Source organism: Gymnoscopelus braueri, assembly GCF_963280865.1.
Source record: "Gymnoscopelus braueri genome assembly, chromosome: 8".
Taxonomy (NCBI): Eukaryota; Metazoa; Chordata; class Actinopteri; order Myctophiformes; family Myctophidae; genus Gymnoscopelus; species Gymnoscopelus braueri.
Window position 1 is genome coordinate 19,560,173 of NC_137609.1, and position 26,450 is coordinate 19,586,622.

Genomic DNA, 26,450 nt, shown 5'->3' on the forward strand with positions numbered 1-26,450 from the left:
TATATTATCAATTGTGTCAAATCTTCACCTGCAAAGCAACTAGTAACTAAAGCTGTCTAGCAGAGAAGAATAGGCCTACAATATTTGTGTGAGTTGAACAATTAAAGGACGCATCTGCACACTAAAAACTGTGCAAAATCAGATTTATTTTATTTTATATAGATCTCTGAAGATGAGTGAAAATATGAAAAAGCATAACATGGAAATACTCTAGTAAAGCACATGTATCTCAACATACCTAGCCTACATACAATAGTCGACTTGCGTAAATGTACTTTACTTAAAACAATCTTTTTAATATTTGGCTCACAATACTCTTTTTCATTTGTACTTTAAAGGTACAAAGGCATTTAAGTATAATGGGATTCATTTAAAATAATTGAAAAGCATTGAGCTCTGATGACGAAATATGTGGATTAGTTAGCTTTTTTTAAAAGTCTGATAATAGGAGTGTCACTTTTTGCAAGGGTGGCCTTGTCACTGGATAAAGACAGTTTCACAAAGGTATATTTATTGGGTGCACTTTGGGTCTTCAAAATTTGAGCTTTGACAGTGCAGAAATGTATTAATTAAAATAAACCTAGCTCTCTACAGTATATTCTAATAGTACTGTAATCATTGCTATAGACTGTTGTTCAGTAACATGGGGTCTCTCTCCAGCTCTTTAGGAAACAGAAAAAACATTTAGGCTACATGTCGGGATACCACTTTCATCCAATCAGGAGAGAGAACTCATACAGGATACAGGATAAACAAGTGAAAGTGAAGAAACAAATAAATCAACAGACACACTTGTAACCGGAACACAAGCTGATAAAATAATCTTTGTGGGGCTCTCTCTCCTGATTGGATTACATTTGTAGTCCACCTGAACATGCATTTTCTGTTAAGTAGCCTAAGTGGCAGTGCGTTCGGAAATTTATAGCAGAATAGCACTGAGCGCACTGGCCAATGCAAACTAATAGGCGAGTGCGCTCCCGCGGTGCGCATTTCCGAATGCATATGGAGAGAGGGAGACCACTGATGAATACCAAAACAGTCGCCCCAAAACAGTCGCCCTGGGGCAAATCCGGCTACCTCCGATTCTCCGAACGGTTGCCACCTGGTAGCTATTCCTAAACGTAACCTCAGTAAACCATGGCTATATGATATCTATTACCTAACCTTATTCCTAAACGTAACCTCAGTAAACTATGCCTAAACCTAACCACAGTAAAACTAAGCCTAACCCTAAACTTATTTCTAACCTTATCCTTGGTAAAACAAATACACGAATACAAGAACCGCTGTGGGCGAGCCGTCCGCGGGGCGAGCGTGTTTTGGGGCGAGACTTCCGGTTACCCTAATTAATGAACACTATCAAAGAAAGAATGTTTTTGTTTCAAACCCAAAATGGCACTTAATAGTAATACTTGAGCACCGTTAAGGCTATATTTATTGAAGGTGTCGGGCTTCCTTCCACCTTCCAGAAAGCTCAGCCACTTACTTGACTGTCCAACGTCAAGCCAACTTCACATCACACACTGCAGCATCCTCAGAGGTGCAGCTGTTGGTCACAACATGCGAACTGAGTTCTGACGCACCGTCTGTTCCTTACGTTTAGACAGCCTGGAATTCATTCCAGCGAGGTTGTAACTTTACAATGATGTGACTCTGGTGTAGCAGCTTAAAGTTTTAAAGAACGTTACAATGATGTGACTCTGGTGTTAGCTTAAAGTTTCCAAACGGTTTGAATTTGGTCCGTATGTCACCGACTGCGTAAATGCACCGCGCGTTATTACCGACCATCAGCCTACTTAAAATGACCAGCTGCGTTTTGATTAGAATGGTGGCGTTATGGAGTATCATTGGAAGCCCAGGAGGTAAGTGTGCGTTTATTAATTTATTTGTAGCCTATCCTATTTTTACAACACATTTTCATTTTAGGACATGTCCTTTCAGCCTGGATAGCGCATATGGCTCTCCTCTTTTTTTAAACTCCTGATAAAATAGGCTACGCAACAGTTTTGTCATATGGGTTTTTTTTTGTGGTGTTTCAAGAAAAATAGGCTACTTGGAATCTTTTTTTGCGGCAAGACTTGCGACTTATTAGCTGTTGCTTTGACACCATGTTATGAAGTGCATATAAAGCTGACGGCGCATCCCTGTTAAGTTTGGTTAAAGTCAGTGGTGGAAAAAGTATTCACATTTTGTACTTAAGTACACAAATATCAATACCCTATTGTAGAAATAGTCTGTTGGGTAAAAGTACAAGTTTGGTATTCAAACTGAGTAAAAGTAAAACAATATTGGCATCAGTATACTTAAAGTATCAAAAGTAAAATTATTCATCATTATGCAGAAGGTGCTATTTCACAAGTTTTCAAATGCATAAAATGTATACATTTTCAAATCCTTTGAAAATAGTAGATCTACAAGCAATGCGACTCGTTGTGAAATTTCCATATAGCCAAAGTTTAAATAGGGCTGAAGTGGTTAATGTATGTTTTGTAATAATAATCAAAATCTACAAAGTAACTAGTAACTAAAGTTTTCAAATATTTGTAGTGGAGTAAAAAAAAGTAGGCTACAATGTTTGCCTGTGAGATGTAGTGGAAATATAATATTGTACTTAAGTACAGCACTTGAGTACTTGGTTACTTTACACCACTGTAAAGTCTTAATAAGACTTCCATAAGATTCCCATAAGATTGGGTAAGGTTGTTCACTTGCCCTACATCTTGAAAAGGTGATTGAAAAATTCACCTGTCCTGCACAAATCTCAGACTTTGTCACTTTTGGATAGTTCAGCTCCATTTGCAAGTGGATACTTGGGGTGGAAAAGCAGGTCCCAGAAAGTGATAATTAGTCAATAGATAGGCTAAATTGTAAATCTCACCACCACTTTACTCTCTCAGTTGCATAGTTTGTTAACATATGTGTGTTTTACTGAACATTAAAAATGTCACAGTTGACTGTGTAGTGATTGCCCTAATAAATGAGGATGCTGTCAACAGTCTTGTCCTATAATGGCAGGCCGACCAAGAGGTCATTGAATGATGACTTTACAAAGATAATAAGAAACCACAATTCTATTTTGATTTCCACTCCTGGGCCACACATACTAGTCAGTTTACACATACATACAGATTAAACAGATGACTGCATCAATCTTTAGGCATTTTATACAGGGATTCATTTAAAATAGGCTACAGTCGCATTTCTGAAACAAAAATAAATGGTATCGGTATACTTTTCTTTGCAGGCTTATTTCAAGTTACTTTGATGAAAAGATATTTGGACCACTATTTTATCATACATTATATTGTCATATTGAATTTGTGGGAAATGGGCGTAGGTCTACCTGTATAATATAGGAACATGAATGTGAGTAATAGCACTGTCCCCAAGAATGAGGACACTAGTAAATAGTGGGTCCTTTTCTCATAATGACAGCCTAAAAGTCACTTTTAGTGGAATTCCTGTATAAATGGGATCTTTTGTTCTGTTCCGGATACGGTGTTGATGAGGGAGTTCCACTCGCTTTTGTTGGGGATGACTGAGACTTGCTCAAGTTTCCTGTCCTGTGCAGGAAGTTGATCTCAGTCCCCCCCGTTTCCTTGAATGTGGTCATCTATTCAAACAATAGCATTCCAACTCTGTTGGCTGCAAATAGACGTTGTTTGTTGGTAGCAGCACTGAATGCTGTTTGTTGCCGTTCTGAAAAAGCTACTTTAATGAAAGCAGGGATGGTGCTACCTACTTCTAGGGGGCTGCTGTTTGGGTGTGGTGCTTCCCCACATAAAAAAAAAAGAGTTAACTACAGCCTTTTACTTGAAAACAAAACCACATGGTTCCAGATGCATGGTTCCAGATGCAGCCTGCTTGGTTTTGATGGGGACTGACGTTCAGTTGCTTTGGCTCCATCTCTAACCTTATTATGCAGCATAACCATGCATGCCTGTACAGTCGCCTCCCCTGTTATCAAACATCCATACTAGATACATGTTAAACTCGATAACCATATCCCCTCTTCAGGTTCTAAGGTACGTGCAGAGGAGGTTCCACCACGCATTATCCACCATCCCTCTGATGTGGTGGTGAAAGTAGGCTATCCTGCCAGACTGTCCTGCCGGGCAGAGGGAAACCCTGAGCCCACCATTGAGTGGCTACGCAACGGCCAACCCGTGGACATGGACAGGAGAGACAGCCAATCGCCATCGACGGCGATCGCTTTATCAGAAGGAAGCATTTTCTTCCTGAGTGTGGATGGAGGAAGGAGGGGCCAGTCAAATGAAGGCGTGTATACATGTGTGGCGAGGAACAGTGCGGGCAAAGCCACCAGTCGCAACGCATCATTGTATATTGCAGGTAAGACTTGTGCAACTGGCTGAGGGATTATTGTGGAGTATCAGAATCATCTTCATTGTCACATCACAGTTTAACAGGTGTAAAGAAGTGGGTGAAAGTCCTTCTTTCATGCACGCTCCATTATTTTTGTAGTTTTTGTGAGAAGGGAGAGGATAGAGATAGAACAAGAGCTGGAGAGAAAAGAAAAACACAGGATAGAAACGAGTCACATAATGAAAAGATATATACACATACAGATAAATAACATACTGTATGTACAGTAGTAACATGTATGGTGTTTAGAACACTAGCATCATATGCAGAATCAGAATCAATCAATACATTTGACAGGTTTACAGGTGTAAAGTAGTAGGTGAAATTCCTTTTTGAGCAAGCTCCATCATTCATAGCTTTCAGGATAGAAAAAAGGGGGAGGTCAGAGAGAGGGAGAGCAAGGAGAAAAACTGAAAAGGAGCATGTCAAAAGAAAAATCAAAGAAAAAATCAATATTGTATACTCATAGCATAAAAATGCAACAGGTTACACTAGGTTAGACATAAGGCGCAATAAGTAGCAATTCATCGGCAGTTCCACATAGGAAGGTACTCCGCATAAGACAAAACTTCACAGGTCAAATCTACATAGATCCACAGAGGAAAGTAGGAAAGGAAAGGGGAACAAATTCACACGAAGGGAGGTAATCCAACATGGAAAAAACGTCTGTCAAGGAAAGTGTTCCACTGTGTCAGGCCAGCCTGGTGACAGGCATTGTTCAGCCATTGTGCAGGTGTGTACATAAAATATGCCGCCATGAGGCAGAAGTAGCAGCAGGTGCAGTATTCTTAAGGTGCAGACAGTTCACTAGACCAGTTTGTGCAACAAGGAAAGGTAAATCCACATAGTTCACTTAGGCAAAATCCACAGGTTTAACCAGGCATAAATAGACTAGAGTATGCTATATTCACAGCATCTGTACTTGTCTATGGGAAAGACAAATAGTGAAATTTGCTAAACACACAAACTGTACACAGATACCGGTACACCAATATAATCAATGAACCACTAACTTAAAGGGATACTTCACTCTCGGGCCGGGGACACATTTAAAAAAAATATTAAAAATAAATGAAAAAAGTTATGGAAAATTCATGGCCCCCTCACACATTAGTAGGACACTGCGTGTCGTGAGGGGGCCATGAATTTTCCATAACGTTTTTCATTTATTTTTAATATTTTTTTTAAATGTGTCCCCGGCCCGAGAGTGAAGTATCCCTTTAAGTACTGGATGTTGCAGTCTGTCTCAGGTAGACATCTACAATTCCCTTCTGTGGCTCAGATCCCCTGAAAATCCTCCAACCCCCACACCAACAGGAAAGTTCTATAATCCTTCTTATCTCTTCAGAGAGAAGATGAGGGCAATGTGGGCACCACATGACACACACACACACACACACACACACACACACACACACACACACACACACACACACACACACACACACACACACACACACACACACACACACACACACACACATGTATTTATGGTGAAAGAGACAGGGGTCCAATGTCGATGTTTGTTTGAGAGGAGGGGGTCAAACAATGCTGGTGATTGACCTCAGACCCTCACTGTTTACTTATCGGAATCCCCTTGAGGTGCTTCAAATGCTGCTACTCTTTCTTGGGTCCATGCAGACACCAGCTTCAATGGATAAGACTAGCATGGAAACACACCAGAACAACGGAGTCCTTTCCTTAGACTGCAACACAAAAAGAGATAATAAAGCAAAAGAAAATGCTCCATGCTAAATACTGTTCCCAGGATATAGATGGAATGCCAGTATCGAATAGTGTGTACGCATTAGAGAGTTGTCTGCAATCAATGAGATAAAGGGCTTTAAAGCCTTTGAAACTTGTAATTAAAAGTCAATGTGTGTTCACCACTTTACATTCCATGTGTTGAACAGCAGTAGCATCTAGTTTACAGATGGTGAAGATACATTTGATTGCAAGGCTAACTGGTCTGTTGGTTTGTTGGACTATTTTGATAAATTGCTGCTTTTGACATGCATCAAGCTTTTGATAGACATCAGTTACAAAACAAAAAGCTATTATAAAAGGGGGCCCTGTGGAGCCTATACGTATCTCCACCAGGCCTAGACAGGGCTGTGTAATAGTGGTGGGTTGCAGCTGCCAGGAAGTGAGGAAGCTTGGGGGGATGAGGGCTGGAGCGTATATGTTTCAACTTTCCAAATTTGTCCTGCCCCTATGGGCTGAACCGAAAGTGGTTTAAGAGGTGCACTCTAGAGGCCCCTCAACATCTGATTCCAATGGGGGGTTGATTGGATTGCTTTCATGATATTTGGCATTTTTTGTAAGAAACATGCGCACCTCCCACTAATTTATGAAGGCAATGACAGGCAAACACAGTATGGAATATCGAAACCCTGTTTGACGTAATTGTCTCAAATTTGGTGGGAAAAAAAACATGATGTAACTGCTATTTGTGGCTTTAAGGGATGGGTTTAAGGGATATCGCTTTTTTCAGCATTTTTGTCTAACTAGATTTTCTGCTGTAACATTGCTGTTTTTTGCTGTAACATTGCTGTAGTGCCTCATATGTGTGCAATTTAGTTTTGTTTGTGTGACAATTCTCATGCCAGACCCCTGAACAGTGTTTGTGCCACGTTTGGTGCAGATTGGAGAAACAAAGTGTCTGTGGCCCCTTGGGGCCCCTTGTGTGACTATTGTTATGGCAGAACCTTGAACAGTGTTTGTGCCAAGTTTGGTGTGGATCGGAGCAACAATGTTATTTGTGATGACTGCGGTTGACCCACCCACCCTCTCTAGGCCAGGGGTCTTCAACAGGGGGTCCGGGACCCCTAGGGGGTCCTCAGAGTTACTACAGGGGGTCCGCCAAATCTTTGTGTGATAGGACTTTTATTTTTACCTTAAAGGTATCATGACATTCATTTTCACTTTTTTTATTTTCAATGTTTTATTTGGGGTTTTATGACCTCAATTACACCCAAAAAACCTGAACTTAAAACATTCAGTGGATTTTCTGTGGTCTGGGGTTTTCTGAATAATTAGGCTGAAAAGTAATCTGAGCTTGGCCCTTCGACAGTGAGGTCACTGTCGAATAATCCCGCCCACTCTCCTCCTCGCCCCTCCCCTCCCCTATCCTTTCCTTTGGGGGGGGCGGAGCAGAGGCGATGATTGACAGGCAAAATCCCTCACCAGCGACACCCGCAGGCAAAGATTTCTTTTTTCATTGCAGTTGAAAAGGCTTTAGAAATGTGAGAGAAAAACACCTGCCATGGATCACTGGAATGGAATTTTCACTTAAAACTTTTTGTACACTTTTGAAGGACCAGGACAAAGACTTTGAATGTGGTGTAAAAGTGAATGTCATTAAACCTTTAACCACTTGAACCCTAGAATCCCTTTTCTGAGGAGAACTTTGGCCAAAAATAGCCGATCTACAAGCTCACAACGCCTCGCGCTGCGAGGCGTTGTGAGCTTGTAGATCGGCTATTTTTGGCAAAGTGGTATAGGTGTAGGGGGGAAAAAGAGCAGACCACGTAAACAAAAAATGTTGAATCTGAAACACAATTTTACACGATATAGAGGGGGTCCCTGCTTCATCTGTCTCTCAGCTGGGGGGTCCTTGGCCTGAAAACGTTGAAGACCCCTGCTCTAGGCAATATAGGATAGGCCCCTCCCACAAACATTGGAAGGCAATTATAGCCAATTGAAAGTAAAAAAATCTGAATGATAAATATTTATGAGATAATTCAACATGTATGTGAGTGTTATATGGGGAGGCCTATATGGGGAGTGTCATCCTAGGAATCCAGGGGTAATATGTTTGATTGTACAACCAAGAGTTATAGGGCAAAATGCGAAGCGGCCTGATATAGCGCCATCATGAGGTCGATTCGAAAAGAATTGTCTTCCTTGGCCTACTCAGAGGTCTAATAATAATATCTAAAATTGATATAGCGCTTTTCTAAGTACCTTCATTAGGAACTTTATTAGGAAAAAAACACAAAGAAAAGGTTAAGACTATGGAAAATCTATGAAAATTGTGAGACAGGGAGGTGTGCAGTTAGCTGGGGAAAGCCATAGCGGTTTGTGAGATTAACCACTTACAGATACTGTACACAGACAGGCACACAGATAGGCACATGGACAGACAGGAGTGAATATCCGCTTCCTGGGCTGTCGGAGATAAGAATAATTCTGGGAGCTGGGTTCCCCCAGCCTTCCATGGTATAGAATGGCCACATGAGTAAATATATAATCATTGCATGAGTGCACAATATTGCCAATACTGCAACTAAATTGTGTGACCAACCCTTCTTCTCCACAATAAAGTGTTACGCGACGAATTCAAGGTGCAACCCAGTGATGTGGTGGTTGCGGTGGGAGAGGTAGCCGTCATGAACTGTGGCCCCCCAGTGGGACACCCTGAACCTAATGTCACCTGGAGGAAGGATGGACTTCCTATCAACAGCACTGACCACCACTACACTGTAAGACCCTGAGCCTGCCCTGAAGTTATATCCTATTGTGTTACGTGTGGTGTACTACTACATACAGTAAAACTAATGAGTAACCCTCACAGGTTCATTTGTTGACATTTGTACACTCTGTGTTACATTAACACGGAGGGGGTACAAATAACAGACATCAACATTGAATACGTTTTAAGCTCAATTTATACACCATCGCACAACATTGTGCTTTCCGAAAAGAGCAGTGTATCCCATCCTCTCCTTGTCTTCCAGGAGCTGACTGGAAAGCTGATCATAGCCCCTGCAGAGAGATACAACTCAGGGGAATATGTCTGTGTGGCTACCAACACTGTAGGAGTGAGAGAGAGCAGGGCTGCTCGGCTGTCTGTGCTGGGTGAGGAACACTGTGTGTCTTTGTTTTATCTATGTCCAAATGCTAATCTAAACAGGTACCCTAACCTTACAGTCCTAAACAATGGTCCTAACAATCAAGTGCAAGTACTTTCAGCATGTCAATAATACTAAATATTCGACAAGCATAAAGTGGTACAAACTATAACGGCAGTTACCACCCACAAGTGTCAGAACTAAATTATGTTTACCTCCTCCTCTAGCTAAGCCTGCATTGATGTTGAAACCAATGAACATGTCAGTACGGACTGGGGAGTCGGCCCAATTCTACTGCAAAGCCAAAGGGGACCCGCCACCTTCTGTGGTTTGGAGTAGAGAGCAGGGACCATTACCCAATGGCAGGTACTACAAACCATACATTTGTTTTTCATTTCAACTTTATTTTATGTAACAAGTTGTCTCAAGACACCTTACAGCGGAGATCCAACATGTTCCCCCTAAGCAAGTATTTGGTAACTGTAGCAAGGAAAAACAAGAGTTCAGTTGATTGATTGATTGATGCACTTTATTTAGTAAGACATGAGAACATCAGTACATGGAAGTACAAAATTCACAATACAAGGTCTACTAAACTGGGAGACTCATTAAGCACTAAGCTTGTTTAAGATGAGATCCCCATGCACACAAATCATGATGACATATAAGAGACAGACAGATATACACACTACTATACAGAATGTCATACAATCAGCTTACAGGTTACTGGTATGAAGAGTGAAGAAAAAAAATGTACAAGAAATGCAGTTCAGTTCAACTTCACACTAAACCTCATATAGTTCCATTTATATCTCATGAATGTCCAGTAATGAAATACTGTGCTTACTGCTTATTCATGTAACAAGGACATTGGTAGAAACCTTTGTGGTAAGCAATGTGAATTCCTACTTTAGTTGGTCATCATCATGAGGTGAAATCCATGCGAGATTAGAGTCAGTTTTATCCAGTGTTGATAATTTTATCCAGTTATTTTAAGACAATAAATGTGGAGACATTGATGTTATTTTCTAGAGTCATAAATCAAACCAGTAAAAGTTTTGATTTGCAAGTTCTATTGTATGTTGTCTCCTTCTCCCGATGGAGAGAGGTAATTGCAACAATGTCCGCACTACAATAAAAGAACGGTCAAATCTGGTGTACCATCTGCTTCTAATAACTTGACATTGTCAACAACAGGGTCTACATTTCCTAGTAGAATAGTAGGGAGACCACCTCCAACCACTGCAGATGTGCTAGTTATATTGTATTAACATACAGATTGGATTAAATAACATTTTAGTCATTAAAATGAGTCCCAGATTGTAACTCTAGTATATCTTGAGATGGTGAAAATGTTCTGGGGTCTGTGATTTGTTATCATCGGTTAATTTATCTCTATGTGCAGGTATCTGGTGAACCCAGATCAGAGTCTCCAAATCCACTATGTGACAGCCCAGGATGCTGGGATGTACACATGTACTGCTGTTAATGACGTGGGTGTAGTCACCGCCAGTGCACAGCTAGTGGTTGAAGGTAAGCACTGCTGTTTCTTGGATGTAGTCACTGGAAGGTAAGCTAAGGTTGCCACTTACCAGAGCCAACCAAAACACTGCCCAGGATGCACATTGGTGGACAAAATGTCCCTGAATAGTGTGTGATGTCAGCTGTTTCAAAAATACAGTAATGCCACCTGTTTCTGGCTCCTCATTCATTCAAAACTATAAAACTACTTACCCAATCAGCAAGGTCCGGGAGCAATAGAAAACCTTTACACACCCATAATACCCAGCTCTTAAAGTAATGCACTCTGTCAATGCTAATTCTATTTTCACCGTATATACATATTATGCAATTAAGCAAATTGAGCCTCACAAAACATGAAAAGCTTGGAATGAAGCATCCACTTCACAAAACTAAAATTTGAAAATGTATGAATAGAAAATAAAATTGGCCAGGATGACAGTTTATGATGTTCAAGTAGTTAACCTTGTGGTTATTTGTCCTTTCTAAAACAACTGAACAAGTCTATTGTGTTGCCAGAGGCCGCCAACACCAAACTGAAAGATCTTCACAGAGAGCTGTCTGCCCTGCGGGTGGAACTGGAAAATGTCACTATCATGGCCCCTGCATCCAACATGTCCCAAGTACAGTGGAAGGTAATGGGACAATGCTTACTGTGCTTATTTGGAACAGTATGGCATCTATGTGATTAAGACGTTGATGCCTCCGGTCTTTGTAACTTGTCTCAGAGTATTTTGTTAATTTAAAAAAAAGATTTAAGCAGCTTTTGCACAAAGTGCACATTTATTACAGCTGTTTGTAATTCTTCTGATAGTCATCATGTGCTCTCTCTCTACACAGCTGCAGTCCCTCCCAGCCGAGCCCCACTACCTCAATGGTTTTGAGGTCCTCTACCGCTCTCTACTGCCTGCCAGCTCTGACTGGGCAGCAAAGAGAGTGACGCTGCCTTATTATCAGGCCCAGGTTGGCCCCTTGAAGAGAGGCTACAAGTATGAGTTCAAAGTCCGTCCCTACGGCAGCAGCCTGTACGGCAGGGAGAGCAACACGAGGCATCTGAGAGTGCCTGAGATAGGTGAGAAATGTTTCAGTGTTTGGTTGAGAGTGCACGTGGAAAAGCAATCCGTGACATTTGAGATCCCCGAGACCCATCCCAGTCATTCTACTTCTCCAAACATACATATTATTACTTCACACTTTGCATCCTAAGGTGATATGTGTGACATCTTCCCACAGTGCCCAGTGCATCACCGCTGGCAGTCTCCATAATGATAAACCCTGAGCAAAATAATACTGTCCATCTGAGTTGGGAGCCTCCCCCCCATGAAGCTCACAATGGTATCATACAGGGTTACCAGGTACAGAGCTACACCGACAGTACAGAATACACGTGTTCTTTCTTTCGCTGTTGGATCCAAGTGAAAGCTTGTAATCCACATAGAAACATTTTTCATGTTTTCAAACATTTTCATGTTTAGAATTGCAAGCCTACTCGATCCTTCCTCCTTGAATTTCATTGGATCATCATATGTGCATGTTTGACTGTCTCTCTGTCCAGGTGTGGTGCGGTGTGGTGGAGTCAGCGGGGCAGCAGCAGTACCAGAACTGGACATTGGATAGTGGCCGACACAGTCTGGACATCTTCACCCTGACCCCAGGAAAACAGTACTGGGTCACTGTGGCGGCTGCCAACGGAGCAGGAACAGGGGCAAAGAGTAAACCGCGTGGATTCATCATAGGTGAGGAACCTGCCACTTTGACTCTGTTGAATTATAAATAGCCAATCCATCATAAAATATTTAAACGAAGCCTGTGTTGGACCTGTGCTGCATGTCCTTCAACCCTCATTGATCTCGAAAATATTCTTTAAAGCTGCAATCTGTAAGATTTATTACCTAACTGGGATTTGAACCCGGGTCATCGAGCACCAACTAACTTTCTATTGGTTGAGCCAAAACAGAAAGAGTTTGGGCAAAGGATATATTGCGCTTTGTGCTTCTTGCAAAACAATTTTTCAACCAGTGTCCTAACCGACCACAGGATCTAAATGTCTCAACAGAAAGACCTGTGGTCTCACGGATATAAAGTACAGATAGGTTAAAATATATATTCACTAAACAAACAGAAACGTATACTGACTCTAATCCCGAAGCGTTTTTCTGAATCCTATTACTTCCTCCTATTCTGTCTTTCACACCTACCTCCTTCGCTCTCAGATCCTGTGAAAGGTGGCTCTGCTCAGTCAGACAACCATGGTGGAGACGATTCCCCGGTCCTAGCCTTGCTCAGCGATCCAGTGTTCATTGGCAGTGTTGCTGCCCTCCTGTGGTGCGTCTTGATGGCCGCAGCTATCTGCTTCTACCGACGGCACACAAGGCCAGGCCACATGGGAACAGGCAGCAGGAGGAAAGCTAAAGGTACAAAAGGAGGAGGCAGCTTACCTTCAACTCTGCACAGAAAAGTGTTTATTTTGTAAACTGATTACAAATGTATTTGGTTACATTAAAGGTAAGTGATATTTTTTGGTTAAAACAGAAAGTATTTTGTTAAAAGGTTAAAGCACTATATTCTGACAGTAATCATTGCTATAGAGTGTTTGTTCAGTAACAGGAGTCTCCCCGTCTCTCCAGCTCTGTAATAAACAGAAAATACATTTTCCGGTAGGTGTCAAAATCTCAGCCAATCAGGAGAAAGTACCAATTTTTAAGCTTATTTTTATAGTGTTCCAGTTCCAATTTTGCCTGCTCATTTCTTAGTGTCATCACTTCCAATTTCACTTGTTTAATCTATATTCTGATTGAGTTCTCTATTCTAATTGGATAAAATTGGAAATGAAACTGAAACGAAAATGCATTTTCTGTTTTATAAAGAGCTGGAGAGACATGGAGACTCCTTTTACTGAACAAACACTCTATAACAATGAGTACTATCAGAATATAGAGCTATTTAACACTTATTTTAACCAAAGAAAATCACTTACCCTACCTTTAAGTACTGTACACTCAAGAGTTAAATTAACACCCTCTCTGTGCTCGTCTTCTCAGGTTTACACAAACTAGCCAGTGAAGACCTCATCATAAAACACAGGTAAACAAGCACATACAGTTAAGGGTGTGGTATAGTTATAAGAAAAGTCATTGGTTAAACTGGCCTGATGTTTCAAATAAAATTCAAATGTTAAGTAACATTTGACATTTATTTTAGCAGTACTGCCAAAATTGTATTATTAACTCATTGACTGCCAGAGTTAAAACCTCGTTCATAGCAGCCCTTGCCAGCGATTTTCGTGTTTTTTTGTTTCGTTATTTTGTTATTTAATTCACATCTAGAAAGTCTACCTTGACACTTGAATCGTTTTGATCGTTCCACCACCAGAGAGCAGCACATACCAAGCTTGATCGCCTCTCGATCACACTCGCCCCCTCCCAGACCCACTCACACAGTGAAACACATGAACCGGAAGTGAAATGTCTCAGAATCTGTTATCGGCGAAAATTACTTTGTGATACACATCGGGGATGACTGTTCGTCACCCAGACCATAGATTATAGGAGGGGAGGTCTCCGATCGCTTTTCATAGCGTGTGAAAAACCGTTTGTTTCCCTATTATGGTCGAAAATGACTGGGGGGAAAAATGTAAAACCGAAAACGGAACCCAAGTCATGGAACCGGATGCAGTGGTGGTTGAAGTAAGTGGAACCCGAAACTTAGCCTGATTCATAACAGAATAGCGTGATCAGAGCATAAAGATCAATAAAGACGTTAGATCGCATTAATGCGATCCTGGCGGCCAAGCGCGCTATTTATTAGATCGCGTTAATGCGATAATGGCGGCCAATGAGTTAATGTAAAGAAATGTGGGTTCTCTTCTTTTCCATTTGGGAGTTCAGACTAGTTTGAGTCTTATGCATATATACCAAAACATTAGTAGTTACATCTACCAGAGCACTGGGAAGATGCCAATGAGACTAAAATGGACAATGTATACCACCTCTTTTGTGTGACCTTTAAAGCACGGTACTTTGATGCATTACTACACAACTGTTTTATTCATTCAACAAAAAGCTAAATGACCAGAAATATAACTCCCTAATGGGCTATCCATTAGTTTGTTTTTATTTTCCATGAACACAATGTAATGTAACTGTAGTTTATTTTGAATGTAATCTTAGGTTGCGCTCACTCCTATTTGGTTCGATTAATCTGAAACATGGAACATTTCCTCCTTTATCTTGGTGGAACAGGTGAGAACAATGTCATTCAAAATCTGACTGCCTTGAAAACATGGATTCCATGTGATCTCACCCTTCTTTGCAATGTTAAGTATGTAAACGCGGACGCCTCAAGCTACGCAAGATTGATTTCACATGTTGCATTCTGGAATGTGTCACCAGAAATCATAATGTGACGTGAGCAATTAGGTTTCCTACAGCAGGCAACAACAGAATTAAGCAGTCTTCTTGGATTTGTGTTCTCTTCTGCTCCATCTTTCATAATAGCAGTGGTTATAGTAACAAATATAACCGTACGTGGGTTTATTACCTCCACCGGTGCATGAGAGCTCACGTTGAGTATGTTCATGTAATTAGGTGGAGTATGTTTCAGGCTTTGCAATGAGTCAAGTACTGGACCTGCCGAAGACATCCTTCAGTTTAAAATGTCACAGGATGCTGTGACCACGCATTTTGATATTTTACTTCAAGTGACATAGCCTGCTATTCCCCACAGGATGGCAACACCAGACTCCCCATGGATGTCTGGAGCATGGAGACCAGCCTATTCTAATGAGAAGTACCAAGGTCTGTGGGCGCAAACTCAGCAAAGTCCAAGCAGCAGAAGTGCTAGTGAGTACAGGAGGGAGAAAAAAATATATATATATATATTTTTTTATATATAAATAAAATCTCTAAGGACTAGTAACCTATTTGTCTTATAGCCAGTCTACACCATTTCTTTCCATATTTCGCAGGTCTGCCTGTCACAGCCAAGAAGGGCCCCAGCTGCGCAGACTCAACTGTCCCCATGGTGCCTGACAGCTGTGGTGTCTATGGTACCTTTTATGTGGACTTGACAGGGAATGGTCTCAAGACCTTTAACAGCCCTGGCCGTCGCACAAAGATGCCCCACAACGTTTCCCAGCAGCATGGCACTGAAACCATCCGTATATCTTCCCAACCAGTTTCCCAAACCCCTGCCTCTGGCTGCCATGAGGCACTGCCCTGGAAACAAGCTCTTCGCTCCCAGCCCAAGATGGGTGTACTAAGAGAGTCATGGGAGAAGAACCACAACAAGCAAGGTGAATAACTGCAGATGACAGTCTATGTCAAGGGGTACCGGCTGTTACTCATCTCCTTTCTCTTCCCATATCTACTCACTGTCAGTTTTGTTACTGATTTAGCAACTCTAAATGGTAGGTGGCTTAGTGATAAGAGTAACCGAAAGGCTGACTTGAAGGAATGTATTACATGTTAATTAAATGTGAATGCATGAGATGGTGTTGAACCATGTGATGAGTATTTTCAGTAGGATGCGATTTAAAGCACTTTGAAGGGTCAGAAAAAATAGAAAGGCACTGTATAAATGCAGTCCATTTACCATAGGATAACACTTAACTCTTCTCTCTCCCCTAGAATTGCATGCAGTCAACAGCGTGCCTTTGGTGCCAACCAGGAACCACACATACGTGTCTAATGCCTACAAACAGAGACTCGGTCATCTGCCTCCAGGTCGGTTCACCTACTGTCAGTGCACTCTACTCACCTACTGATCCACTGTGTGCATGAATATGTTGGTGTGTGAGAGAAAAGTCCAGGGTAAACTATTGCGCCTTTCTTTGTCCTTAGTTCAGGTTTGATTGCTGGTGCGGTAGTCTCAAAAACATATGGGAAAAGGGGTGGAAAGACTCGTACTCCACAAAACATATTAAGGAAGACTCATTAGACAGAGCCAAAGAAAATATATTCCCCCTTTTATTTTTCAATTAAAGTGCTCAGTGTAAAGTGCAGCAAACGTGTCGGTCATGCGACCATCATCGGTGCCCTATGAACCACAGACTGACATGTTTCTAGGGCTCTAGGCCAACCCAGGTGCTCATGATCAAGGTCATCAAGGAATCTAATCAATTTCATCCCCATGGCATTTACAGGGGGAAAATACAACATTACTTAAGAATACAACTCAATGACATCAAAGGTATAGCATTATTCATCAAGAAACAAAATAAATGGAAAACTTGTGTGTGTGAGAGAGAGAAAGGCAAAGAATTCCATTCATGTTAGATGGTAACTAGCATAAGGTTTTAAAAAGTGCACACTTCATGACTGGCTGGCATTGTGGGTTCCATTATTAACTATTTAATTGGGGCTCTGAGGAAATAGGTGTTGGGTGCTGCTGACGTTGTATGAGACTGCTCGTTATTAACGTTGTGCACCGTGTGCCTGTGGACCCAGGTGGACGCTCAGAGTGTGCTAAGCTAGCTGGCTCTCCCCGCATCCTTCATTACTCCACTTCGCTCCACTATGTTGACATGCTGCCCACCCCACCACCGATACCCATAGACGACACCACAGACACGCACAGCCTCACCTCCGAAGAAGAAGGGTGAGAAACGTGCAGATATACACAGCTCAGAATTATGGAAGATGGATTTTACGCACACACACACACACACACACACACACACACACACACACACTCCTCTTTCCGCCATAACTATGTGCATTGTTCGTGTTGTCCTGTCCTTTTTAAAGCGGTTCATCAAAATCCTGTTGACTGATCCATCTGGCACAGCCTCTATAAAATTGAGCCACCCGTTTCCTTCAAGAAGGGAACATTAAAAATGCTCATAACGCTTCAATAAAATCAAACACGTTCCGAGGCTGAGTCTCAAGGCCAAGGATTCATGCAGGGGGCTTTCCCCACATTACTTGTATCCTCTCTCATGGAGTGCAGGTCGGGAGATGAACCCAACCAAAGCTCTCTCCTTTATGTCTGCTCTGCTTGTGCAGGGAGGCAAAGGTTGTAGGATGTGAGGAAAAGAGATAACACTAACAGGAAAGTGGATCTGAGTCCCTCAGATCCCAAAAAGACAATCAGATTAAAAAAACAGGAACACACGAGGCAGCCTTGACTTGTACAACTAGAAGGGGAAGGTGAGCTAAATCCTGTCGTGTGTCATAACAAGCTAGGTTCATACCCTGAAGAAGGCAGTTAACTGCCGAAACGTTGGTTTTCATTAATCTGCGTAAATAATTACAATTACAGTACTCCTGTTACTGGATATGAGTAAATTTCCCCCTCTAATGGTATTTTATTGAGTATATTGTTGTAGTCTACTTATTTACGGTAGTTTAATTTAGTTTATATATTTAATGTATTCATCTTCACTATACAATATCTTTGTTAAAGAATAATATAAACTGTATAGCTACAAAGAACGAACAGCTGAGAGAAGATATACTGTAATGTATTGTCCAGACAGACGCTCTCCCCGAGTGTGTGGAGCTGATTTAACCGAATCTGAAGAAAATACACATTTACAAACGTGAAATCTACAAGTAAAGCCATTAACAGGAGAACAATCTATGCATTGTATGATATACAGTATGCTAAGCTGTGTGAATAGACAATGACATGGTCACCGGTATGATCCTTCAAAGTACAGAGTTAAGTCAAGTATATCTATGCTTAAAAGTTCACAGACAAGATTCATTGGCATTTTTTAGCTCCTATGGCTGCAATGAGTTGACATATGGCTCCTATGGTGATCTCAGTTGGTCGGTTTGTCCTACACTTGGTCCCAAACAAAAAATCTCAGCCTCTCTGGCTACCATTAGAAAACCACATACTACCTTTGAATAATTGAGATAAAGTCATAATGTGTCCAAATCTCCTGCATCCCTCTCAGCTCCAGCCGGTCTACCAAGCTAACCGTGGACATGGGGTCTGTTCGCTCGGTATGTCCTGCTTCAGGCCACCGTAGCTCCCTCGAATCCCCCAGCACCATCGGTTGTCCCTCCTACAGCCACCTTTCCACTGCCGCTTACCGCATGTCACTGGACAGGGAGCAAGGGGCATCGATGACATCACAGGAAGTTACCCAGTACCTCGAGCTCAGCCCCATGAATGAGAGGCGTGGGTAAGGTCAACACGGAGGCCAGACTGGAATCTGACTGGCAGAGAGGCTACGCATTCAGTCATATATTTCCATATATACTAATAACTCACTGGTTTTCAAACTTTTTGTGCCCAAGGCACACTAATGGGCAAGTAAAAATCTCACGGCACCCCTGTATTCATTAGCCTGTAATCCAGACTGATTGCTACGTTCAGCTTTTTTTCCCCTCACTTCACTTTGCTTCACAGTGTGGTAAGCCTCCTATCTCCGTGCACAAAGACCATGGCCAGACTGAGTAGTGAAATGAGAAAATGACGAACGTAGCGAATCAGTTTGGATTCCAGGCTATGCATTCATATCACTATTTCCAAATTTGGGGGAGCCGATAATGACATGCCCAAAATAGAGATGCCAGGTTGAAAGTGGTTACGTTCTTTTTCCTCTTTCTTAGGATATATGATTTGCATACAAATAACTGATTTAGTTATTAAAATAAAAAGAAACATGCAATAATAATGTGTGGTTGTCACAAAATCTCACAGCACACCTATGGCAAACTGTTTGGGAACCACTGTACTACAGTAACTCATGTAAACAAGCACAGGTTTTTCCATTTATAACCTATACAGTATTTAATGCCCATCCTGTCACACTCTGTCCCCTCAGTGCCCTGAAACAGCAGCCTCCCTCCATGTCATGTCCCTTCTCCCCCACTATGGGCTACATCTGTGGTCCCCACCCATCTGATCAGCTGGAGGATGATACTGCTGCTGACGAACAGGAGGCCGTACCTACCGTGTCACGACGGGCCCGCCTCCAGAGCACGCCTTCCTCCTGCTACAGCGAATGGGAGGGTTCACTGTGGAACAGCTGGGGTTCGGTCATGGAGGGTGACATGGCCAGCGCCCGCACCAGCCTCATAAGCTCAGCTGACAGCTCCTACATGAACGATGCCAATTTTGCCCGCGTCCTGGCTGTGGCAGCGGAGTCCATGAGTGGAGCCTCTCTCTCAGGTAAGACTGAAGGAAATCCCTCTAGCTCACCACAGTAAGCAAACAACCTTCTGTGCAGCTCTTGAAAACGTTGAGGTTTGATTTGAGTAATTTCCAGGTATTGATGTTTGTCATTCCAGTATATTATGAAATGTTGGGAGCTGCAGATCCCATGACGTATTTGTCATCTCATATTTGTAGTGAAGAATGAGAACATACAGTAATTAGTCATCGCCCCGCCATTTTTGGGCTACATGTTCGCTGGTCAAAAACCTATTCTCTACTACCCAACATCGTCCAAGATTTTCAAATGCAGTCAAACTCTTGGTCTAAACTGTTAAGCAAATAACTTATTTGAAGAAATTATAAAATAAATTTGAAAATACGTATGAACCCATGGGACCATGATGATGTTTGAAATAACTTTGTTTATAAAAAGTTGTTTACAGATAACGAGATACAAGACAGGGTCTAATAACGGCATGTGGTTCTTGGTTCTTGGTCATGTGGCCAAATTTGGGCAAGGTTTCAGCCTGATCCGACACCCACTGACTTCCATTATATACATTGAAGTTAAATATTTCAGAAGATATAGGCATTATGTGAAGAACAATTATGTGGAGGTACTGCTCCCCTACAAACAGATAGACCCTCCTATGGACAGCTAGCCTAGAGTCACACCATAAAACCAAAACTCAAACTCTGTTGAGCCAAAGTGTTTATTACCTCTGTCCACTAGATGGGGCACTCTGGAAATTAATTCCTGATACACCAGTGTTTATCAACCTTTTTTGTGCCAAGGCACACCTGGCATAGCGAAAATATCCCAGGGCACACCTAGATATAAGGTATATATATATATATATGTGTTACAGGGAAAATGGCATTCCAGGGAAATTGAAAGGGGTACGCTTGTTTTCATGCCCCTCATGCAATTCTGTAGAATCAACGCTAGAGGGCAATGCAAGCCAGACATGAGCCCCACACCACACACGCACGCATGCACAAACCAGCACGCACACACGCATGCACACACGCGCGCGCGTGTGTATATACACACACACACACACACACACACACACACACACACACACACACACACACACACACACACACACACACACACACACACACACACACACACACACACACACACACACTCCAGGGGGCGGGCCTGGCGGGCTATGTTAGTGCAGTGAGTGGCACTTGGGGCAAACGCAGTCCCCACACAACATCATTTACGATTCTGTGCCTATCGGTACATAACTCGGACGGCGCTTAAGTCGACTAGCAGACCATCGGCCGGTCGTCGCGGGCACTCGCGCCTGGAGGCGCTCGGGCGCGACTCCTCGGCCTCAAGGTCTGCTAAGTCGGAGCGCCTTCCGTCATGGTCCAAAACTATACTTTATCAGCGAAAAAAAAGTAGTCCGCGGTTGTTTGAAAAAGTAATGTCCCAAGCTGGAGTCAAACCCCGGCTCCCAGTGGTAGTGGGTGGGGAGTCCAATGATTATCGAAGTGCGCCACTGAGGCTTGTACTAGTGGTGCAAAGTAACAAAGTAGATTTACTCAAGTACAATTTTGAGGTATTCGTACTTTACTTGAGTATTTCTCTCATATTATCCATTTTATTTTCAGCGTTCCCCTAGCGTAGCTTCCTGGTTAGTATGTTGTTGTTGTGGTCGTCGTCCTCGCATCAAAGCCCCGCCTTGCAGCACCGCCCCGTGCCTATAAAACAAGCGCTCCCCTGTCAATTTCCCTGGAATGCCATTTTCCCTGTGACATATATACATACACACATAATATGTGTGTGTGTATACACACACACACACACACACACACACACACACACACACACACACACACACACACAGAGAGAGAGAGATAGATATTATTGGGCAGAAACCTTGACCATTACAAATATATAAATATTTGGCCTACAAATATATAAACTTGGGTCAGTGCAATGAATGGAGGAGTCTGAAAACCTTCCCAGAGTAAAACTTCTTTGGTAAGTATATTTGGTACCCAATATACTTCTAATATCTGATAATAATATCTAATAATCTGATCCTGATAGCATTATTGCGGACGCATGCGCTGTTGCCCACTACAGACGAACACCAAAACTCTCGCCCCAAAACAGTCACCCCCGGGGAAATCCGGTGATATTCACCTGGTACTCCTAAACGTAACCTCATTAAACTATGCCTAAACCTAACCTTATTCCTAAACGTAACCTCAGTAAAACTAATAATATGGCTAACCGTAAACTTATTTCTAACCTTATCCTCAGTAAAACAAATACAGGAATACAAGAACCGCTGGTCCGCGAAAATAAATGGGGGGCGGGGGCGATCGTGTTTTGGGGCGAGTTTTCCGGTTTTCGACGGCACCACGGCTTGAAGTTGGAAGAGATTCTCTCCGTGGAGGAGTAATTAATCACAAACTACACGAATTACGTTGACACAAACACACTGGAGTGATTTAGAAGCACTTTATAAGAAAACTAACATATAGTGTTTTATTGTTGGACATTCATCATGGCAGGTTATAACATGGGCTTTTGGGACAGGACAGCCCCTCTTAGCAGGTATGACGTCCAGGTCCGCCGTATCGACCCGTTCCGACCCACTTAGTAATACTGAGTGCCAAAGCATGTAGGCTACCCTGTGCCCTTTTTATACAGTATCTACCAGGTAGGACAACATATTTGCATTCCTATGGGTGATGGTCGCTACACTGAATGGACTCGGGCGTGGCTGTGTGTGAAACGGATGATGGCCGTATCGATTGACGGACGATCGCCGCTATTGTTCTCGAGAGGCTGGGTTCACACCTTCTTCAAACGGCGCGGCACACCTCAGCAGTAGCCCCGGCCCAAAATTGGGACGTTTGCCAGGGTTGATAAACACTGTGATACACTATGTAGTATGCACCCACTGGTATGAAATCTGCCAGTAAAATACTGTATAAGATAAACACAGTTACGGTTTTATGGTTTTACGTCAGTCATGCATTTCTCTGTAATTTATATACTGTATTTGCTAAACTTACCCAATCACACATTTGTATCATTATACTTGTGAGGACATCAATAATTTAGCATTGGCAGTATTTTGCTTAATTTTGTTTTGCCATTTTTGGCCATGTGACTAAGTATAAATCATACATAACTCCAACCCTAACCCCTAAACCTAACCTCTACAAGTCTAATTCTAACTCCGCCCTAAACCTTTTCCTAATTATAAACCTACTGTACAGTTACTCCAAAAATACTTTTTTAACCATAAAAACAACAATTTCTCGACCAGGAAAATCTACAAGAAATTATATATTTCTCATTATACTACTACTACTAATACAACTACATACTTGTTGGGACATTTGCCCCTCACAAGCACACACTTATTTTTTCCAATGCATACACTGGATGAATTTGCACAGTTGAGTTCAGACAGTTTATTATTCAGTGTACATGTACTTGGTACAATTGGCAATTCCATTCCAAATGATCTGAGGTGGTACCAAGCTATTGCTTAGACCATTCAACAAAATGAACTGGAGACAAGGCATTGTTGCTGCACTGTCACCTCATCAGTCACTCTCAGTACTGGCTGCATTTAACTTAATTGTATTTGGCTATTTGTTCTTTTCAAAGTGCCGTTCAATGCCCTCTGTTTGCAAAGACACAGCAGTGCAGTTTGGATGTTGAGACAAAGGAAAGGGCAGGAACAGAGAGCTTATATTTTAGTACATTACAGTATATCAGTTTTTGCTACCTTTAAACAGAACAGTGAATATTTTTCACGTTTTGTTTATTCATTACCATCCTGCAGACCCTCTATATTTGGGCAAATCTGATGTAATCAATATGAACATGTCAGAGATCCACAGGGAAGCCACACCGTTATTAGACCTCTTGTTTCTTTTTTTAATCCTCATCCTAGCATCCCTATTCTGCGCATGTCAACATAGGTAAACATTCAGCAGAAATTGGCAAACATTTGGCAAAAATAGAAGTGAGCTTCTAAAGTAAGTACTGTAGCTTTAGGAACGAACACTTTCTGAGCCATGTGGCCCATAGGGCAGGAGCCCATTATCCTTTTTCTGTAGTATGAGGTGGCTTGATGTACAAGAATATCCTCCAACCATGATGTACAAGTACAACACCTGGACATGACGCTAGTATTTTGCAGTGACTTACCCCAATCCAACCCCTGATGCCACGTGCCAAGCACGGAGGTATTGGGTCCCATTTTATAGTCTTTAGTATAACCCGTCCGGGGAATTGAACTCCGACCTACCAATCTCAGGGGGGACACGCTAACCACAAGACCACGAGCTGGTCAGTCACAGGAAGTGAGCTTGTAGATATAGCTATATTTGGTGAAGAGATTAAGGGGTAAAGGGGAAAAATTTGGGAAACAAGTATAGACCTGAGGGACACCGGTCAACGAAGTATACAGGGTTAAATGTACAGTTCTATCGGTTGATTTGTTTTCTTTCCTACATCTTGCCCTCTGTTGTAGACTTTTCTCCACCGGCATCGCCCCTCAGTGCTCTGTTCCCTCCATTCCGTGGAGAAGGTGAGTCAGTCGGCGAACTGGACCCCATGCCAGCGTGGGACTGGAACATGGCCTGGGTTGAGGAGATGGAGGCCCAGTACAGAGCCCATTACCACGGAACACGCAACACCACCCCCTTTGACACCTAGGGACTAAGGCAGGACAGGGTCCGCAACATGAGGAGACTGGAACAACCGTGACACTTAAAAGTGTTGACCATCGTATGACTGTGTCCAGCACAGAATATGGCAGATCTACAATCGCAGCGTGTTGTGAGCTTGTAGACCTGCTATTGTCAGCACGGGACACAGCTGTATAAATTAGGTATTAGTGATTAGGCATTAGTGATTTAAAGACTGGTGGCATTTATTTTGTCACTCATATAACAAAGGGAGGTTCACAAATATGTCCCAGTGGTGCAGACATACAGCTATATTACTAAGCTTGCGATACAACTGGAACCAAATCCTCAGTGTTTGTGTGACACCTGCTCTGCAGATATGAAACCTGGTGTTGTTCTACATTTGCTGCAATAAGACTAAGCCTCTTTACCTCAGAGCAATACTACCACCTACTATTTAACACATTGGGTGCCAGCATTTTTTCATAACAACTTACGTTGGGTGCCAGCATTCTCCCCATTGACTGCGCTTTGCTGTTTAAAGCTCTAGACTCCACGAGGAGCAAATCCATGTAAAAAAAAACATCCATTCATGTTGCGCGATGACCCTGGCTACAACCTGGAACGATAACATTTCACTCGCGAGTTACAATGGGGGGGGATCGCGCATCGCGCATGACCGGTTTTCCCCACCGGAAACAGATTCGGAGATATAGGTGTTTTAAAGAAGGAAATAGACAGGAAGTGGATGGCGGCCATGTTTTTGTTTTTCCGGTGATCTATCTGGCCTATCCTTCTCAGGATCACAATGGGTACTCCCAGAGCTGCTCTAGCCCCGCCCGTGTGGAGAAAAACGAAAAAAACAAAAAGACATATTTCACGGTCTGGACCGTGTTCGGCACCGGACCGCTACTCTGCGCAAACACGGTTCAGACCGTGTTTGGCACCCGATGTGTTAACATCCTTCACTGTGCCTGTTCTCTGTGCATCCTCGTCTTCTCTTCTTAGAGAAGAGAATAACGACAGTTCCTGTGGGAGGTGGGGAAGCTATAAAGACTCAAGGCTGTGAGAAGTCATTTGGAATTTTTTTTAATTTATTTTATTAAATACTTTACTCTAGTAGCCTCTATGAGTACACATGAGCATCAGCTTGAAACACACACGTAACATGTTGAATATTTTACATGGGCTGCTGTCCAACCAAATAGAGATTATTATCATGGCAAATGTGTATATTTTATTGATCAGTCAGTGTAAATATGCCACATAATGAAACATTATTTAAAGATTACTCACATGCTCTCTTTTTATTTCTACAGTCTATTATTGTATTGCTTTGTCTGCATTTCTGTATATTATATACTCTGTTTTTTAATGTTTGATAAACATACCAGTAAAAGTTGGGCAAATCTTACTTTAAAGGCAGGGCAACAGCATTTTAAATTCTGGATATTCAAATAATGTGGGAAAAAAAACAATACTTAAAGGGATATTTCACTTTCAAAAAAACGTTGAGTCATTTTATCGTCTACTCAGGCTTTTGTGAGCCCCCCAGACTGTTTTTAAGTTGCTTGATTCAGTATTTAGATATTTGATATTCATTTTATCAGACACGCCCCCTTCCTGTACAAACCCATTATAACTTCAAACTCAATTTTTAACATGTTAGATTCATCAAAAACACCCGTCCTTGGTTCTGGTGACTCACCCCGCCCTCCTTATACGTGAGGGGGCCGTGTTTTTTCGACTACTTTTTTCATTTATTTGTAATATTTGTTTTGGAAAATGAAAAAAAAAATATATATATTTTTTTTGTTGATGAATCTAATGGGTTTGTATAGGAAGGGGCATGTCTGATAAAATGAATATCAAATATCTAAATACTGAATCAAGCAACTTAAA

General features: G+C 42.0%; 1 protein-coding gene across 1 annotated transcript; it reads left to right on the plus strand.

Annotated features, from left to right (window-relative positions):
• Positions 1–1,607: 1,607 nt before the first annotated feature.
• robo4 (roundabout, axon guidance receptor, homolog 4) lies at positions 1,608–25,530 on the plus strand. The gene is made up of 19 exons (XM_080434833.1): positions 1,608–1,862; positions 4,018–4,350; positions 8,710–8,867; positions 9,123–9,243; positions 9,464–9,602; positions 10,642–10,769; positions 11,277–11,392; positions 11,598–11,829; positions 11,991–12,112; positions 12,313–12,493; positions 12,971–13,171; positions 13,799–13,841; positions 15,483–15,598; positions 15,724–16,050; positions 16,385–16,480; positions 17,204–17,354; positions 18,661–18,891; positions 19,537–19,883; positions 24,392–25,530. The coding sequence occupies exons 1-19, from the start codon at positions 1,763–1,765 to the stop codon at positions 24,574–24,576; spliced, it is 3,327 nt and encodes a 1,108-aa protein (XP_080290959.1). The 5' UTR covers positions 1,608–1,762; the 3' UTR covers positions 24,577–25,530.
• Positions 25,531–26,450: the final 920 nt, after the last annotated feature.